The sequence below is a fragment of the Dermochelys coriacea genome, chromosome 12 (genome assembly GCF_009764565.3).
Source record: "Dermochelys coriacea isolate rDerCor1 chromosome 12, rDerCor1.pri.v4, whole genome shotgun sequence".
NCBI lineage: Eukaryota > Metazoa > Chordata > Testudines > Dermochelyidae > Dermochelys > Dermochelys coriacea.
The window spans coordinates 11447831-11467329 of record NC_050079.1 but is presented as its reverse complement, the minus strand read 5'-3'; the positions used below and the strand labels follow the sequence as shown (position 1 = coordinate 11467329).

At 44.1% G+C, this 19499-nt stretch overlaps 3 protein-coding genes across 4 annotated transcripts; all 3 read right to left on the bottom strand.

Annotated features, from left to right (window-relative positions):
- Positions 1 to 760: 760 nt before the first annotated feature.
- On the bottom strand, positions 761 to 4543 carry LOC119841322 (ferritin heavy chain B-like; the record flags this gene model as incomplete). Its single annotated transcript, XM_038368660.1, has 4 exons — positions 761 to 1024; positions 2771 to 2896; positions 3775 to 3924; positions 4409 to 4543. Coding segments are annotated over 4 exons (570 nt in total), but the record flags the coding sequence as incomplete, so codon positions are not given.
- On the bottom strand, positions 761 to 19499 carry LOC119841161 (ferritin heavy chain A-like). 2 transcript variants are annotated; one of them, XM_038368343.2, is made up of 6 exons: positions 19284 to 19499; positions 18669 to 18815; positions 17332 to 17457; positions 16579 to 16734; positions 4844 to 4854; positions 761 to 862 (listed from the first exon to the last, which is right to left on the bottom strand). In XM_038368343.2, exons 1-4 carry the CDS (start codon positions 19383 to 19385, stop codon positions 16579 to 16581), a joined length of 531 nt encoding a protein of 176 aa, XP_038224271.1. In that variant the 5' UTR covers positions 19386 to 19499; the 3' UTR covers positions 761 to 862; positions 4844 to 4854. The 2 variants fall into 2 exon arrangements, with proteins under 2 accessions (XP_038224271.1, XP_038224273.1); XM_038368345.2 differs by lacking the exons at positions 761 to 862; positions 4844 to 4854 and having other exon boundaries at positions 16468 to 16814.
- Positions 9269 to 13306, bottom strand: LOC119841170 (ferritin heavy chain A-like). The gene is made up of 4 exons (XM_038368363.2): positions 13029 to 13306; positions 12211 to 12357; positions 11595 to 11720; positions 9269 to 9493 (listed from the first exon to the last, which is right to left on the bottom strand). Exons 1-4 carry the CDS (start codon positions 13128 to 13130, stop codon positions 9338 to 9340), a joined length of 531 nt encoding a protein of 176 aa, XP_038224291.1. The 5' UTR covers positions 13131 to 13306; the 3' UTR covers positions 9269 to 9337.

Below are 19499 nucleotides of genomic sequence, written 5' to 3'. Positions count from 1 at the left end.
ATGAATCAATATGCAGAAGAGTCCTGCTGTTCACGTACACCCACAGAAGCTTTTCATTCTATTAGTGTCAAACCTTTTTTGGAGTATCCCTTGCTACCTAGATGGCCATGCTGAATGGCTTAGTTTAGTCAGTCTTAGCAGCACTACCAGCTGAGAGAAGAGACTTATGCTGGAGGCCCAGCCAATCTAACTGGGCATTCCCTAAAGCACCCCCCCATGCCTCCTACTATTTGAGGAGCATAGCGCATTCTACTCATTTTCCCTACTGCCTAGCAGACACCACACCAAGCCTCTTTGCTTTTGTACTAGGCAACTCCTGCTATGGTGAACAGGACCGGAAATGGTGTCGTAGCAGAGCAGACCCAAAATGTCTTTGCTCATTATGACAGGCTTCAGAGTAGCAGCCGTGTTAGTCTGTATTCGCAAAAAGAAAAGGAGTACTTGTGGCACCTTAGAGACTAACACATTTATTTGAGCATTTCCACCAAATGCAGCCGATGAAGTGAGCTGTAGCTCACGAAAGCTTATGCTCAAATAAATGTGTTAGTCTCTAAGGTGCCACAAGTACTAATTTTCTTTTTGCTCATTATGTTGCCTCTTACAATGGCCATGGCCATATGCTTTAGAGCGTATTTGTCACAACTGGACTTTCGCATGTGGGAAGTGCAGGAGGAAGAGTCAATGACACTGTTTTAGGTCCTGTAACAGCGCATTAGACTTTTCATTGTATATTAAATTTAACAATGAGGAAACCAAGTAATAGCTTGAAGCCAAATTTTATTCACCATACTGAGGTGTTAGGCAGTGGATCTTTTTCTGTCTTCTAGAGGAGAGGTCCAGGGTTCTTACTGAAGGATAAAAGATTTCAGCTGCTCTCCCCCAGTGTGTGCTTGTCAAACAGGTACTTTCCCATGCTGTTCTGGGGTACTCCCAGGTGCTTCAGGTTGGTGAGGTGGTCTTCCCCCAGTTCCTTGATGCCTTTCACCTGCTTCTCCAGGTACACAGAGTCCAGGAAGTCACAGAGCTGCAGGAAAGAAGAGATAGACTCACTTCTGCTTCACATTACCATAGCAGGCAGTTAAATGTGCTAAACCAACAGAAAAGCATGACACCATTCCTCCCCCCCCACCACCACCACCACACATGCTGGTGTCCCTAGACCTCCAGCTACCATAAGCTGGGACTGGACAACAAGGGACAGACAACACAAAGTTGCCCTGTTTTGTTCATTCCTTCTCAATCATCTGGCACTCTCTGCTGTCAGAGACAGAATACTGGTGTAGATGGACCATTGGCCTAATCCACTTAGGGCATTCTTATGGTCAAATCTGATAATAGCGATGTCTTCCAAGTGTTCACAGCACAAAGTTTCGAGCCTTCCTTATTTGCCACACAGACAGTGCAAGCAAGGGGACATATTACTAGGGCCCTACCAAATTCATAGCCATGAAAAAAAAAAAAACCCCACATCCTGGGCCGTGAAATCTAGTCTTGTGTGCTTTAACCAATACTATCCAGATTTCATGGGGGAGACCAGCATTTCTCAGATTGGGGTTCCTGAACCAGAGAGCGAGTTGGGTGAGGGGACACAAAAGGTTATTTTAAGGGGAAAAAAATCACAGTATTGCCACCCTTGCTTCTATGCTGCCTTCAAAACTGGGCGGCTGGAGACCCGCAGCTGTTGGTCAGGTGCCCAGCTCTGAAGACAGTGCTCCACCAGCAGTGGCAGCGAAGTAAGGAGGAGAATACCATGCCACTCTTACTTCGGCGCTGCTGCTGGCAGCAGCTCTGCCTTCAGAGCTGGGCTCCCGACTAGCAGCCACCGCTCTCCAACTGCCCAGCTCTGAAGGCAGAAGTAAGGGTAGCAGTACTGCAACCCCCCCCCCCCCCCCCCCCACACACACACACACACACACACCTACCTTTTTTGTGTTAGGACCCCTACAATTACAACACCATGAAATTTCAGCTTTAAAAATAGCTGAAATCATGAAATTTATGATTTTTAAAATCCTATGACCATGAAATTGACCAAAATGGACTGCAAATTTGGTAGGGCCCTAATCATTTTGTAAGAGTTAGGGTAGTTTTTGTATGGATTTAGGGGAAGTTTGTAGAGGACTAGTATTTTCTCTTTGTTATTGGCAATTAACTAGATGCCAACTGTTTTGTTTTTCAGAAAGCAGCGTTTTCCATTGCTGTGTAAACATAGCCAACATTTTAGGTGAGGTAATGTTGGTTCCCAGGTTTATATAGTGGTCCCAAATGGCCCCTGGTTAGCTTTTTAAGTGGAGTTATACCAGGGATAAAGTTCAGTTCAACTACACCTCTCCAGAAGCTTGTTTATTAGCTTCAGTGATTGGCTTATACACAAAGGTCCCTGAATCAAAAAGGAAGTTACTGCCCATTTACCATATCAAACCAGTGAGGTAACTAAACTATCCTCTGCAATCTATTTAAGACTGAGCAATAGCTTATTGTAGGTGCCAATTAATCCATGACAGGTAGCTTGGGAATCTAGCAAAGCTCATGCTGCCAGTTCAGTTGCTAGCAATCATGAGAGCTATTAAGGACTAGATAAGTTAGAGGCACCATATGCCTAGCTTAGAAGACACTAAGCCACTGCTATGGCTCAACATTGACTAATGTTTTTTTCCCTTGGGTCCACTCAGCCAGAGAGTCAGGCCAATATGGAGCATTAAACTTTGAGTTCACAAATGCCATAACATCTCCACAAGCAGGATTTGAGGGCAGCAGCACGATTACTCACACAGGGATCGCTCTTCTCCATGGACCTGCACAAGCTGGCTAACAGGGCCTGGTTCACAATCTTCTCCAGCTGTAGGTCACATTGCAGGGCCTCCAGGCTGTTCCCCCACTCATCCTGCTCTGGCTTCTGCATGAGGAAAAAAAACCAAACAAATAAAAAATATATATGCACTAGTAGACTTCACCTTCATGAGGATCATGGGGACTCTGCAGGGAACTCATATACTTTGCAGGAGAAATAGATAGGCTCCAAGGAAAGTAACAAGGCATGCTTAGATTAGTCCTCTGTTCTCAGGAGGAGGGAACAGCGCTGAGAGCTCCCTTTAAGCATTCCACTCACCCACTCTCCCTTTCCCGCCACACAAGGAGGACTGCAGAAGTAATACAAAGGAGCAGGCTGCCACCTCCCCCAGGAAAGGGGGAGTAGTGGTATGGCATGAACATAAGTGAAAAGACATAGCAGTGAGGAATGATTTAAGATGTATCAGGCAGACTAAATTTTTATTTTGAGGCTCATCTGAACAGCTATGCCGGCCGAGTCTGCCATAAGGTCCCACAGCCCACCAGTATTTGGTGAAGTTGTCCACTTTACTGCTAACAGCCTTTCTTCAGGCAGCCCTGAGTATACAGGACCCTTTAGAACAGAATAAACTCTGTTTATCGATATTATTGTAGAGGAAGCAGCAATATCACTAACTACAGCTAAGGATATTGCAGGAAAAAGATGTACAGGCTTCCCACACAGTTTTTAAATGCAGATCCACAGCACCCCTTAGTGTTCCAGTTCCAAGTTACAGAATATGTATTAACAGATGAGTCATTACATGATCTTCTAGATAGAGGCTTCTCGCCACTGAGAGAAAAAGGAGAACCACTAAAGTTATTGAAACTGCTCATAAATAAATCAGTAATAACCTCACATTATAGATTCAGTGCTTTCAGATAAGCTCTTAAAATGGTTTCAATAATCCCTTTCCTGGATGCATGAATGGATTTGTTTTGTACCTTGATGTCCTTCCTGCAGGACAATGCACCCTCCTCGCTTGTTCTGGGGGACAGAAACCTCTCTGCATGCTCCTTTGCCTTATAGGACTTCTCCTTCAGGAACCGGGTCACAGGCCTCAAAGCCACAACAGCATGATCAAAGTAGCAGGACTGTGGAAATACAAGAAGTGAGTGTAGTGAGATTATACATCACATCTGGGGGTGGTTAAGGAGCCACCAATAGTTGAAAGCCTCTCTCTCTCTCATATATATATATATATATATATATATATATATATATATATATATATATATCCATCCTACAAAGGAACTAGCTCTTAACTCCTACAGGAGCACCTTCCTTCTTAATGCTTCTGCAGCAGTGCTTCAATATCTTCAGGTTTCTGTCCCCCCATACATGGGCCTTTAGCCAAAGCCATTCTGTAGCCACAGCACCCTGAATAACTCCCCATTATTTTCCATAGTAGCATTTGTACCTCTAACTTAATGCATTATTATAATCTCTGGATAAAACATCAGCCAGTAGTTCTTCTCTGCTCCACAACACAAAACCAAAACCACCACCCCCAAAAAATAAAAATCCAGAAGCATTTCTAAATTAAGCTTTAGACCTCTAAGAAACACAAACACTCACCATGGACTGATATACATAGCTGGCATACAGCTCCATGTTTACCATGCAGTTCACAGCAGCCTCACATTCAGTATGGAAGTTCTGGCACACCGGGAGTCTATTTAGGAGACGTAGCACTACAGTATCTTTAATAGTTCAGACCCTAATGAGGTTCTGAGCAAACTCTACTAAAGCACAAACACAACTCAGAACAAATGTGAAAAATCTTGCCTCACACAGTTACTATTAATACTGCTCAGACAAGGGTGTGGCAGCTGCTTCTATCTAATACAATTCTTCTTCCACCCCAATTAGCCTCCTGGACAGTTTCTGACAGACATTCCACAGGTGACAGCATTATTCAGCAACGAGCCAGTCCGGCAGTTTCCATGGATAATGGACACACTTTCTTGGACAGCCCAGGTTGGTGCCTTTTGGCTCCTTCCCTTTGATTGATTGTGAAGAGTATGATACAGTAAGTGTAAAATGAGGAGAAAATTGAGTAAAGATATATAGATTATATCAATCAACTTCTAATGTGCCTCTATATCACCAGTCACTGTAATATTTTGCTCTTGGTACTTCACAGTCATTTCTAGTAGCTCCAGTAGTGGTGTGCCTAGAATGTACACAGTTTATCAGTGCATATTGAATGGCACCAGGACCATCTCTAGAGTCTATTAAAAGTCCACACCTTGCCTGAGGCATACGCCTATTACAACATAAAGCACTCTTTGCTCTATAGTCTAGTACTCTGAGTGTGACATTAAAACCACCATTCCTGTGTTCTAATCCCACGTTATACTGACTCTCTCTGCAGCTATAGGCAATTCATTTCACCTTTCTGCCTTATTTTTCCCATCTGCAAAAGATGAATAATCATGCTATTTGCCTGGTTCAAAAGGGAGCTGACTGATTTAATTAGCTTTGAAGTTGGAAAATGCCAGGTAAATACTCAATATTATTTCAGCACTCTGAGATGACTCATAGCCAAGACATAGTAAGGGGAGACCTTCCCCCTTCACTATGTGGGAAACTGGAAAAAACAAGCTATGCCACACTTATACTCATTGCAATTTAAATATTTAGGAAACTATATCTTCCTTTATTGGCTTTTGCTCTGCATTTACTAAGCTGTGTGTACATTTAGTGCTAATATGTCATAGGGCTAGTGTGGCCTACCAGAATGAACTTTGCAAGGGGAGTCATGAACTGCTGGCTTCCAACACTGACTCATTCTAAAACAGATAATCTCTTAGACCACGAGCGCCTCGGCATAGGGACTGTGCAAATGTCCTAGCACATCGTGGGCACAGATGCAATTAAATAAAATTAATAATAGGGAGTTCATTATAGGATCAGGGTCTGATTCACTACACCCTCTATCTTGCAAACACTCAGGCTCCTGCTTAATTCGTAGCACTTAAATATTTCTATTGACTTCGGTTGGACAGGTCATGTGCATAAGGTCAAACTCAGGAGTGTCTGTAGAAGTGTGGCCTTGTGCAAGGAACTCCACAGCTTGTCATCTATAAAATGGGGATAAAATGGACCGAACTCCACCAGGGGTACGTCAAGGATAGTTAGTTAAAATGCTTTGAACATGCTATGCTTTGAGCATGTGAAGTTATAAGTATTACATCAATTGTGCTACAACTTTGTCATCTGTTATGAAGTAAAAGCAAATCACAGTCCCAGCTCTGGAGCAGTCCCCTTAGTGGGCTGCCCTAGAGCCATAGACCCCAGAAATCCTGAGGTCCCTGACTTTGAGCCAGCCTGGCAGGCCACTGAGCTGCCAAGAAAGTGGCCTGGGTTATGTTGTATCACTGCCTGGGTTACATCAGAGCTTCACTGAAGCTGAACGATCTCCACAAAACATTTCCACTTAGACAAATCAGCAAATTCAGACAAAAATGTTTTGTCTGAATTTTTCTAATGAGAGCTAATATTTATATTTTCCCCCTTTATGCTGTGGGGGGACCAGGGTGGATTTTGGTATCGGACATTCACCATTTGTTACTGTAACTTACACTTGGGCTAATACCAGAAAATTGTAACCTCACACTGGGGCCCAGATAAAATGTGTCCCAATTCCAAACCTGGACTGAGAAGGTTTTGCAAAAGGTAAAACACTACGGCTTTTCCCAGTGTTTGGGAATAGTGAAAGGCCAAAACTGAAAGCAGAAGGATGGGTAAATGTATTATTTTAGTAGACATTACCTTCAGATTATGTCATTGATATCACGGTCAGGAGTGGCTCACAACTGTGAGTGCCTACCTCCAGGCAGATACCCCAAGCTCGTGGCTTGTTCTATAATTAGATTTCACCAAGCCAGCAACAAATGTGAACTAAACAGTCTTTCCATAGAATCCCAGGCAGTCCCCTTAGATTCTCCAGTCTATCTTGCCCCCTAAACAAACTGGACGTTATGATAAAATGATTAATTACACCAAAAATCACATCAGTTAGGTTGCTTCTAGTCCCAAGAGACCAGCCACTTACCCCAGATAAATTGGCACTCTAGATCTTACACCAAAGACAATGCTGGCAGCCAATTCTATAGTAAACTACCTAAATGTTTATTAGTTAAGAAAAGGAAATGAGAGTTATTGAGAGATGAAAACAGGTAACCTCTATGTACGGGTGAATCACAGCCTAAAATTCTAAATGGTGGCGGTGATGTAATAAATCCAGTTTCCCAAAAGTCTTTTCAGGGTACCCAGATTGTTTCAGGGGATCTGTGCTTTGCATCTAATTCACTTCCCTGTAAGAGTCCAAACAATTCAGAGATGCAGGATCCTTCATTGAATCCATACTTATAGCTCACAGAAAACAAGCTGACAGTGTCACTACACTCATGGGCTTTTCCTTTAATGATGAGAGTGAGGAATGCAGTTTGAGTTTTTAACCTTCGCTCCACATACACACCATGACCACTTGCTTTGGAGTTCACATTTTTCTATTAAAGTTCTTCATTTGCATTCCACAAGGCTTCTTTCTCACTGGATGGCTGATTAATTTACAGGGATACACAAAATGTAAACGTTTGCTACTACATTGCAACAGGATATAGATAAATGAAAACAATACAAGTAACATCCCATTAGTTTTCATGATATTAAAACACCAAATACACTTTTGTACATTTAATAATAGTCACTTTGCTCTATACTAATACACAAATGAATTGGCCTGAGGTTTCAACCTGAGTTGTCAGTCTGCCAGTGAGCAAATCATGCAGTTGTCCTTTAATTGCAATGTATTTGCTGGTCTGCTAAAAAATCATCCCTTTATCCATTTCACCACACACACAAATCATACAAAACAAAATCACCACATTGAGATACTCTGCTCTCTTGGTACATGGTATTGGCTCAGATGACATCACAAAATTGATTTTCAGGAAGTTCGGACACAGTCTGCCTTACATTTTGCTCAGCTCCTACTCTGTTTCTTTGGGTTAATCTAAATCTCTTTTTCCAAGATCCCATGATGTCTTCACAGAAACGTCTTAGCCCACCTGCATTAAGAACAAGAACGTCATAGCTCTTGATTCTCTGTCTACCTCTTTCATACAAATGAAGACTAGGGAGACAGAAGAAAAGGTCTTGCTCCAGTAGTAGTTTAAGAGTGGACATGTGTGGGAAAGGGAAATTCATGCAAGCAGCTGGAACAGTTGGGCAACTACTGTGAAATTCATGAGGTCTTATTCTTACCACTTTTTTTTTAATTGACACACACACACACACACTCCTCTGAAGGAAAACCAGGAAGAATCCCTATATTATCCTACCGTACTTCTCAAAGCCCAGGTCACTGTTCACCTATTAGGTCTGTCATGAATATACAAGTGACCCTCATGTTATAGGGCCACCTCAAGCAGGTATTTGGGAAGAGCAATCAAAGTTTTGTTTACAGTGGTTGTCACCATGCAAAGCTGAAATGATTACATTAACAAATTTTCAGACACTAAGCAGTATTTAGTTCCCATTCATCAACACTCTCCCCACTATGATTCCCAAGCTGCACCTGTGTTCAGGAGCAAACAAATCTAGATACTCCATTTGATGTCAGAGGTGGAAGGAAAAGAGATCCACATTCACTGCCATGGGGGGGGGGGGGTGTTGAGAGAGACATGCTAGCCTCTCTGTTGGAAAAAGTCATTTTGTTGGAGCAACAGCCTAGTCACAGGTCATAACTTAGACGTAGAGAGGAGTTTCTACTCCTAAAATATGCTCTTGGAAATTGTGAAAAAGGGACTTGAAATTAACATGATGATTCTTACCCCATCCACATGGATTCCCCCACCCGTGTTATTCAAGTATTTATTATTCCAGAGTAAGTATAGGACTCCAAACCCCAGAGGTTGAAGCAAGGGTTATAAAGGATGTGTAGATTGAGATATTGGTATTGTCTCAAATCTAGAAGCAGGTTAGGCTAGGAGAGGGAGGATATCCAAGGGCATGTGTAGTATTATTGGACCAGCTCTTCTTGTTGCTTAGAGATACTGGAATTGTGTCTAGGGCTCTATAGGAAGTACGTTTAAAGAGTGCCTAACATGTTTTGAATGCTGTTGCAATTTTAACTAAATGCATATGATGGCTTTTTAGAGGACCTGTTTTTGCCAATATCCATGCCAGTGCAAGTCTAGGGAGGATTAGTTTTCTAAGCCACTTCTTACATCAAGACCAAGCCTTTTCTTCTCTATACCTACTTTACCCACTGTAGAGCATAAACTACTCAAGGCACCACCCAAGTTTAGATCTATACTGCATGACTGTTGGCAAGGGGAACACAATTCCTCATCCTTTTTCATCTGACTTCCTGCACCCTCTAAGGGCCAAGCCCCACCCCCACATACAAATGGAGCAGATACCAGATTGCAACTGAAAGTCAAGTTTTATTCAGATTCATAAACAGCCAGCATGACAAGAAGCCCTAGAAGTAGTTCAGCTGCATTTCCCCAGGGTGTGCTTGTCAAACAGATACTCTCCCATGCCATTCTGGGGCACTCCCAAGCGCCTCAGGTTGGTGAGGTGGTCTCCCAGCTGCTTGATGGCCTTCACTTGCTCCTCCAGGTAGTCAGACTCCAGGAAGTCACAAAGCTGCAAGGTAAAAGGACATTAGTTTCAGTCTGAGCAGAAACTGATCTTAGATGCTTTAGGTGAAAGGTTGCTGGGGAGCAACCTTTCACCTAAAGTATATTTTCCACTGAATGCATCTGATGAAGTGATCTGTAGCTCATGCTCAAAGCTTATCCTCAAATAAGTGTTAGTCTCGAAGGTGCCACAAGTACTCCTTTTCTTTGTGAATACAGACTAACAAGGCTGCTACTCTGGAAGAGATCTTTGATGGTCATACATCATGATGTGTACAGATAGAGGACTGAATACAAATATTTGAAATCCACTACCTTTAACTGGAAGAGTCCTGGGACTGGAAAGAATGGATGTTCTTCTTTCAAGTTTTAGCCAGGAGAGAGATTGTGGTGGAGCAGTCATTCAAGTGTAACATTTACCGACAGTCCAAATTCCCACCCACCCCTTAAATCTATAGCTACCCTATGCATTTTGGGCTTTAGCCTAGAGAATGTTAGCTGGGAAAGAGCTTCATACAGGTGATGGTTTTTTACTTCATCCAGCAACATTCTATACTCTATGGCTAGAAATAGCCAATAGCTGATGCCATTCACCACAGGTTAAGTTCTTGTTAGCAGGCACAAGGAATACAGAGACCTCTAGACATCTCAATTCTCTGACAGCATGTGTTTTGCTGACTCATTTCAATTCAATAGTACCCTTTCTGCTGGTTTTATACTGCACTGAAGTTTACATGTTCACACCTTAATCCAAGTTTTCATTTAGTTAGCAGTATCACTCTTCCAGGAAGGCTCTTTCCCCTTCCCCCTCCCAATCATTCCCTTCCTCAGGTCCAAAGATTCCTATGGCCCCAGTTAATCCACTGGGGGAACAAGTATGGCCCTATCAGAACATTTGGCAATAGCGGGACCTTGACCCATGATAGCTTCTGGTCATTAGGATTTCCCTGCCCAGCTCAGAAGTGCCTCCTTTCAAGGCTCATCTTAGGTGAGCCAAGTACAGAGAGCATGTGCTGCTATATAAAGCAGTGGCATGAACTAGGCCAGGGGTGGCCAACCTGAGCCTGAGAAGGAGCCAGAATTTATCAATGTTCATTGCCAAAGAGCCACAGTAATATGTCAGCAGCCCCCCCATCCTGCTCCCAGCACCTCCCACCCACCAGCAGCCCCACACCTCCCCCTCAGCTGTTTTTTCGCATTCAAGAGGCTCTGGGGAGGAGCAAGGGCATGGCAAGCTCAAGGGAAGGGGCAGGAAGGGGTGGAGTAGTGGCAGGACCTGGGGCAGAGCCAGGGGTTGAGTAGTGAGCACCCCCTGGGACACTGGAAAGTTGGTGCCTGTAGCTCCAGCCCTGGAGTCGGTGCCTATATAAGGAGCTGCATATTAACTTCTGAGGAGCCACAGGTTAGCCACCCCTGAACTAGGCCCTCCCTTAGAAGGGGTTGCTTTAGCTGATCAGTTCATACGTCAGTTAATTGCTCCCCAGCAGCCTTTCACCTCAAGCACACCCCCAAATGCTTCTCTTTTGTCACTCCTTTTTCAGGAGTGAAAGAGCTTTGAAGAGTTAGAGTATAAAAGGGGGACGCTGTCTAGGTTTCCATGCTATTGTTTCTCCCCCCACTCCTCCATCCCCCATTGAAAGCAAGTGGGGAAAGCCAAGACAAATACAGTTTTAAGTTTTCACTTCAGTTGCTAATGTCTTTTTGAAGGTTTGACAACTTAAAAAAAGTGTTAAACGAAAAACCTAACCACCCCGTTTCTCCCATCAGGAAGACTTGTTGGTCAGAGTTCCCAGCCGAGAGAAGCAGCTTCCTTAAGACATGAGTTGACATGGCACAAAAGTGGGAAGTAGTATACAGTAGTGGGTTCCAGACTTCAGATTCATGTACAATCTCAAAATATTGAAGTGAAGTGAATGGATGCAACATCAAGCTCATGTGACCCCAGTGGTCTACCTACCACAGTTTGGGAACATTTGCACTACAGCTCAGTTGCCTCAGAACATTTATTCCTTTTTACAAGAAGATTGGCCTACTGGCCAGTCACCCCAAGAAATTCTTTCCATGCAGTTGCCAACTTATCCCCTTTCTTCCTACTACCTTATACTCACATGGGGGTCATTCTTCTCTGTGGCCAGCTTATGCAGGTCAAGCAGGGCCTGGTTCACGGTCTTCTCCAGCTGCAATGCACATTGCAGGGCCTCCAGGCTGTTCCCCCACTCATCCCGCTCTGGGTTCTGTTCATCATTGACCAAGAAACCAAGCAGCATTCAGTCCAAACCAACTTCACCACTCACTGAAGGTACATTGTGACCCACTGCCTACTCACCCCGACACTTCTCCTTCCCCATGCCCTGGTATGCAAGGAAGTAGTAACTATTTCTTTTGCTAAAAATTAGTTATATTTCTGTAAGAAGCATCTTTTTAGTCTACTCAATGGGAACTAGAACGCTAAGTAAGGTATGTTAATATACAAAAAAGGTAAAGGACCAAGCAGGATACCAAGATTGTATAACTAAATGCATCTGTATTAAGTAGATTTATGAGATTCAACTATGTTATACCTTTGGGGAAAGGATTAGCACATAGATAATTAATGTTGTCTAAGAAAGTGACAATCCCAACCTCTGATGCCTCTAGCTGTTTTCTCCCCCCACTCCAAATCCATAGGGCTCATTAGTATTTATGAATTTTTTGGAAGAAAGCTCATATTATATAGTTTCTCACCTTGATGTCCTGTAGGACAATGCGTCCCCCTCGTTTGTTCTGGTAGGTCAGAAATTTCTCTGCATGCTCCCTCTCCTCATGGGACTGCTCCTTCAGGAACTGAGCCATGTGCCTCAGGGCCACATCATCACGGTCAAAGTAGAAAGACTAGGGAGAAAAAGAAACCATTAGTGACAACAGTATTTTTTAAATATGGCTACACCAGACCCAATAGCAGGCAATTTAGGGATCTTGGATAGAGCCCAGACTGACGCACACTCAGAGCCATGGAATTACACCAGTGCAATACACACACATCCCCTGATTTTAGAGCAACTCTGGAGAAGCCCTGTTCTTACTACCGCCAGCCTGTAGGAAGAGCAACTTCCCACTACTATTTGGTTTGTGTGGAGATCCTTGCCACTGAATCAGTTACCATCATATCTGGCCTTCAGTTTGCAGCTCAATACACTGCAAAGGAGAGACTGCCTGGAAGAGATGCTTGTAGAACCTTCATAAATACAAACCTATTTGTGTTTTTTTCTGAATAGGGGAGAATTTCTGTAGCAGCAGCCACCATCATCCAGAGACTCGAAGTCTCTAGAGGAAAAGGAACACAATCCCTTTTGAAATATAGCTGCAGCTTACATCAGCATTTCATTGCTTTGAAAGAATAGGAGTAGGTCATTCAGCAGAAGCACTCAGTGTTTTCCAGACTAGGAAACCAAGTTCTACAGAAGTTACACCTGAGCAAAAAAACTCTCCAGCAATGCCTGTTTGCAACCATAGGCCACATTCACCTTCAAGCAGAGAACAGCAGGAGAAATAGAAGCACTCACCATGGAGAGGTAAACATAGCTGGCATACAACTCCAAGTTCACCATGCGATTAACAGCAGCCTCACAGTCCAGGTGGAAGTTCTGGCACACCTGAGACTCCATTTTTGCTAGTCCAACAAAAGCTTAGATAAGAATGACACACAGTTCTACACAAACTCTGTGAAAACAGAACCTCCACCCACAAGAAAGAGAGAGACTATTCTCCCCCCCAGCACAGCTGCTCTTAATAATGGTCAGAAAGGCTGTAGGCATGATTGGCAGCTTCTGTTGGCCAATGGAAATTCCCTTCTCCAGCAAGGAGCTAGTTAACATTGTGGGCGTGGCTATAGCAGCATTTCCACCAGGGAGAGGTTAATTTAGCAACATTTCTTCTCTTGCTCTGAGCCCAGCTAAAGGAGTTGGGGTTTGTAGATATTCTCCAAGAGCACTGCAGTGAGGTCATTCCCTGGTTCCTTTGTATCGGATAACTAAGGAATTAGCTCTGATGTGGAGAAAACAGCCAATAAGTCAGATTTCCTCACCAAGAACTGCTCTGAAGAGATGAAAGTGGCATCAGGAGTCTGGGGCAATGATGTCTATTGTGCATGAGTCAATGTTTTTTTTGAATTCTGCCCTTGGGTGTCAGAGGCTTGGCATGATACACGTGACTTTTAAGCATCTGGCAGTCCCTTCTCTGTGTAGTCAGACTTCTCTTTTGGATCCCAAGTGTAGCCCAGCACTGTAGTATGGACATGTGGGAGTCACCGGGAGAGTGGGAAACACAGGACATGGAGAGGTTGCTGGGACAGGAACACCAGGTTGATGGCAGGAGATATTTCACACTATTGCCTTTGCAGACACCAGAATTAGGGAAGCGACTGAGGATCGAGGTTCCACCAGGAATTGTCATGGTGTGCACATTTGCAGGGGGGTGAGATGGGCAGCTCATGTGGCTCAATAGAAGCATCAGGTGAGGTCACATCTGTGATCTAGTATCTGAAAGAAAAAGAAATTTTGGCTTCTGTACCTCTGTGACAAACACCCCTGTTGTCACTAAAAGAAGATGTAGGGGTCCAAGAAAAGGCAGCATGGCATTCTTTTTCTGCCTTTTATTGAGGACTTATTTAAATTGATACCTATTGAAAATATTAACCAAAATCTGTCCCGCAGGCACCTCACTTCTGTCTAAAAGAGCTGGGCTCAACTGGAATGTCCTGGCTTTTGGCCTCTGGCTGCTGCAGAATACAAATAATAGTTGATAAAGAAACTCTTTCAAGCAATTGTCTTGAACTGAGAAAAAAAGATGGGCTAGTTTGCCCCTTATTTCTCCTGGGGCAGTTTGCTTCTTCTCCACCCCCACCCTCCCTTTGGTTTAGTCCCTTTTAGTGTCATTGGATTACAAGATGTGCCCCTCCACCTCCCCCGCTACAGCTAGTGAAACCATTGAAGTGTTGTCCATAAGGTACCAGTGAGAATAGACATTAGCCTTGGTACTAAGGGTACTTCTCTGCAGAAGTCATGACAGAGGAAAAAGTCCTTTTTAGAAGAGCAGAGCTGTGTCCAGCTTGGGTCATATTACATTCCATGCCTCTTAAGTTCTCCCTACTTTGTCCGTTGTCACAATTATACAGCCTCCAGTCTGTCTTCAAAACTGACAGCTAGTGCTGCTGATGGGTTCCTGTTGGCTTTCACCTGCTGGAGAGCAGCATTTTAGTAGATTCATAGATATAAAGGTCAGAAGGGACCATCATGATCATCTAGTCAGACCTCCTGCATAACGCAGGCCACAGAATCTCACCCACCCACTCCTGCGATAAACCTCTCACCTATGTCTGAGCTACTGAAGTCCTCAAATCATGGTTTAAAGACTTCAAGGTGCAGAGAATCCTCCAGCAAGTGACCTGTGTCCCATGCTACAGAGGAAGGCGAAAAACCCCCAGGGCCTCTTCCAATCTGCCCTGGAGGAAAATTCCTTACTGCCCCCAAATATGGTGATCAGTTTGGCACTTCTTCATAGCATAGAGAAGACCTTTGGGTTTTTGCTGGCTGAATAGGGCTATCTAACCATTAATGCTCTTGCGCTACTAAATAGGACAAATCAAACAATTGGCAATGACCAAATAGTCTCTCCTCCCAGAATAAAATTAAAAGCACAAATTTAGCTATCTTGGGACAGAACTTCATTGAATTACATTGGCTGAATACCTTCCCCTTTTTTGTTTGTTTACTGTTTAGGGGTAAGACTTTCCCCTTCCTGTGACCTGTAGTACCACAGTCCCCATGGCATCCTGGAGGTGCTTCTTGTTTCTCCCACTCCTCTTGCTACTAGAGCAGGCAAGAGATAACTAGGTACAAAGTTGTGGGACATTGGGCACATCCAAACACAAGCAAATAAGTGAACCCAATTCCCCATGTTTAACAATATGAAAGTAAGTCACTTTAACTTGACTAAGCCCACAGCAGGCTCCCCCTGTCATTTAGTTAATATGCCATAAAATGAGCTATTGGTTACACTAACTCTACATTTGTTTACCCCTACTCCCCCCACAGGGCAGGTTTCCAACATTGTCTAACACTGGGCTGGGATGAACAATAGGAAAGTTTCCTGCTTTCTTGACTCCTGGGGAGAGTGAAGGTTGTCACAGGGTGGATTTTCCCATTCCCCTGAGAAAGAACAGACAGCCACGCAGTGTCCTTCTCCTGGCCTTTCTGAACAGCCTCTTGGTGCAAGAGGCTAGTACTACAGTTGGAAGCTGCTACTTGAGTTGGCACATATCAGTAGGGAAGGAGAGCTCTTTAGCAAAAAGCTCAGGCTGGAAGGGGAGGGGGGGGACTTACTCCCCCCATGAAGGGTCATCTAGATAGGGCAAAGTCATTGACCAGCTCCCTTCATGTAATGAGGTTATTTAAGAGACTTAGTAAAGGAGAGAGGGGAAGTAGTGGGAGAAGAGTCCAGTGGTGCTACACAACCGGCAGGAGGCCCTCTGACCCTCTGTGGTTTTAGACCAAAGTCAATGTTAGTACCAGCTTCAAGAAGAGAAATTTCTCCTATTTGATAGAAGCCAGCAAGGAGACTAAGCCCAGCATAGTCCAACTGTTACTACATTAACCTGGGGTGGGAGAAGTCACAGTTCAAAGTCCAGCTCTGACTCAGACAAAGCTGAGATTTTAACTGGGTTCCTCCTCCCAACATTTCTAGTAGCAGTAGCTATAGGCTAGTGACATCTGTGGTAGGAGGTTGTCAGACACCATTGTAGGGCAACATGGAATATCGAACCTTCGGTAATCTCAAAATTTTGAGGCAGGAGAGCACATCACACCCTGCTCTTGCTATCAAAAGCAGTGGTGAGTAGGATCCTACTGCCATTGCCCCAAATTATCAGTCATTCCTTCTGCACACAGAGTGTGCTGAAGAGGAATTGTCATCTTGACCACAAAAAAAAAAAAAAAAGACAGGATATTGGATGCATAGAATGTTTTATTGTTAGCACTTGACTCTAGGTTGCTACATCTTGTCTATTTGGCTGTGAAGGGTAGAGATCTGCATGGCACTCAGCTGGCAGCGTGCCATTCAGCTGCTCTCCCCCAGGGTGAGCTTGTCAAACAGGTACTCTCCCATGCCATTCTGGGGCACTCCCAGGCGCTTCAGGTTGGTGACATGGTCTCCCAGCTGCTTGATAGCCTTCACCTGCTCCTCTAGGTAGTCAGACTCCAGGAAGTCGCAGAGCTGCAGCCAAGCAAGGGAAGGAAGAGGACTATTCATTCCGCTTCAACTATGTACCATTACATTTCAGTTCAGAGTTTTAGCTGAAAGTAAGAGTCACAGTGAGCTAGAAATCAACCATCTCTCCCTGGCACACATCAGTAGAAACCTTGTCAGATTTATGTGAACAACTCCAAAATTGTTAATATTGCTTCACACCCTTGAGCAAAGAAGCTCTGTAGTCAAAGGATGGGAAGCATCATTAACAGCATTACCAACAATCTAAGGCATAGATGCAGTAAGACAGACTGACAACTGTCACCATAAATCCCTCTCCCTGCCCAGGTCTTCCAACTACTTCCCCCACCCTGCTCCAAGGAGAGGGAGACAGACACAGAAGCCTGGAGGCAAGAGTAGAGGGCTCTCCTGCAAGAGAAGGCCACTTCTTGGCAGATAAGACTGAGCACAGCATCAGCCCATTTACATTTTCATCTCCCCCACATCCCAGAAAAGGGAGAGGAAGCCTAGAGACTCTTCTTCAGGAGCCAAACTTCCTCAGAGGAACAAGTGCTCCCAAACATCTACTCCAACTGTGTTGTATTTGTCTGCCATTATACTCACATGAGGGTCATTCTTCTCAGTAGCCAGTTTGTGCAGGTCCAGCAGGGCCTGGTTCAGAGTCTTCTCCAGCTGCAGGGCACACTGCAGGGCCTCCAGGCTGTTCCCCCACTCATCCCGCTCTGGCCTCTGTACAAACCCAAACAAAGCAATGCTAAGCTCGCTTGTTGACTCCCACTGCGGCTAGGGAATAGTGTCTACTGCATGGAGAGTTGGCTTCCTTCATTTAAGAGGTGAAGTGGGGGCTGGGAAAAAACCTCACCTACCCTTGTCTAATAGACAGTAGTAGTGAGCATTAGAGATGTGATGCCGGTAAGCCAAGTGCCAACTCTAACCAAAGCCTAGTTGTCAGCAGAGGCCTGAAACTCACTGCTGGAAATCAGGCCAGTTCATTTGGGTATTAGAATAGATCAAAGTCATTGTTAAGAATGTAAACTTCATGAAAACTAGCAGTATATTACCTGCCTTGTTCTCACTTATCTGTATCATGTTAGATGAATAGCAAACATTTACATGGTATATGCCCCTGTAACTAAATAAAGAATTTTTGTGGAATGCAAATGGAGTTATCACAGGCAAGTACCAACTCTTGTGCATTTGAAGGCAAGTGATCATTGTGTGGTATGATCAGATATCAAAGACTCTAAATGCATGCCTCTCCTTCTGCCAGCAAGAGCCCATGTAATGGTAATGACGCTATCAGCTTGTTTTCTGCTAGCAGCTTCAGGTATGGACACAAGGGAAACAACCTTCATTCCTGGTTATTTGGAGTCGAAGAGCAGAATAATTGAATGAGAGGACTGAGATCCCCAGAATTATTTCTAAGTAGCCCTGAGAGACTTTTGGAAAGCTGGAGAATGATAACATCTGTTACCGTTAGGAATTTTAGACTAGGACTCACCTGTACATGTTGAAAGGTTAAAGCAGATCAACCAAGAAAAGAAATTTAAAAAAAAAAAGTGTTACTATAGACTTGGCTACTAGTATTGTTTGGTGTGAGATCTAGTGTACAAGTCAACCCAGGTGAGTGATGGGTTTCTTGGGACGGGATGCGGAGATAGTGGGTATAAGTGACCATTCACCAGTCCAGCTTGCCTAGATAGCAAGAGAGGCTGGAGCATCCAAGTGGACTGTCTGTGACTCCATTATAGACTACTGTAATAGTCTGGGAGGTCACATTAAGTACTGGGCTTGTGAAATCTACTTCTAGACCACACCACCAGTTGGGGGGGAGGGGGTGTCTGTCCTGAGGCAGGCACTCAGTTATTTGCCATTCCAGACAGGGGGAAGATGCAGGGACTATAAAGCAAGACAGAACAACAAGTGCCCTTAGTGGTCACCTTGATATCCTGCAGGACAACGCTCCCACCTCGCTTGTTTTGATAGGTCAGGAACTTCTCTGCATGTTCCTTCTGCTCATGAGACTGTACCTTCAAGAACTGGGCCATGTGCCTCAAGGCCACATCATCCCTTTCAAAGTAGTAAGACTAGAGAGACAGAAGAGAACAGCAAAAGCAATGCATCAGATGTTTACTACAGGTAAATATCAAAAAGGTACTTAACAAGTCCCCATATGTGAGTAGAAGCCCGCTTGTCTCCTTCATCCAGGTACAATGCTATTATCTCTGCCTAACTAACTGCAATACAAGGAAGTCTAAGCTTCTAGATTTACTGTTTGTGCAATATGATGTAGTGCTCACAATCAGTCTCCCCCACAGAACCACATTCCAAGACACTCCCCCTCAAGAACTTCCCCTCAGTACAACACCTGCCCATTACAACTACAACTGTGTTTGCCCCAACACACCACCAAAATACTTCAGCCTGCCCATTTCCTCACTAGCACACAGAGGTCACCTCCAAGATCACACGGTATTTGTTCCATATTTTCACTCTCAGTAGCTAGGAGAAAAGAAAAAAAAAAAAAAAAGAAAGGAAGCACCCAGCACACTTACCATAGACAGATAGACATAGCTAGCATAGAGCTCCAGGTTCACCAGGCGGTTCACAGCAGCCTCACCCTCAGCATGGAAGTTCTGACGCACCTGGGACTCCATCTCAAGACCTAGAAAATACAGTTGTAACAGCTAAGGAAAAAATTTGAAAGCACCTAAGCTCTGTCACAAGAGGAATACACACACACCCCTAAGGCAAGCAGAACTTGCACTTGA

What these genes read in the sequence shown, in the direction of transcription:
- LOC119841161 (XM_038368343.2), bottom strand. Translation starts at nt 19,385, where the DNA reads ATGGAGTCCCAGGTGCGTCAGAACTTCCATGCTGAGGGTGAGGCTGCT. An exon ending in GCTATGTCTATCTGTCTATG is followed by an intron (nt 18,816 to 19,283) that starts GTAAGTGTGCTG and finishes CTGTCTCTCTAG; the next exon opens with TCTTACTACTTTGAAAGGGA. An exon ending in TTGTCCTGCAGGATATCAAG is followed by an intron (nt 17,458 to 18,668) that starts GTGACCACTAAG and finishes GGGTTTGTACAG; the next exon opens with AGGCCAGAGCGGGATGAGTG.
- LOC119841170 (XM_038368363.2), bottom strand. Translation starts at nt 13,130, where the DNA reads ATGGAGTCTCAGGTGTGCCAGAACTTCCACCTGGACTGTGAGGCTGCT. An exon ending in GCTATGTTTACCTCTCCATG is followed by an intron (nt 12,358 to 13,028) that starts GTGAGTGCTTCT and finishes TTTTCTCCCTAG; the next exon opens with TCTTTCTACTTTGACCGTGA. An exon ending in TTGTCCTACAGGACATCAAG is followed by an intron (nt 11,721 to 12,210) that starts GTGAGAAACTAT and finishes AATGATGAACAG; the next exon opens with AACCCAGAGCGGGATGAGTG.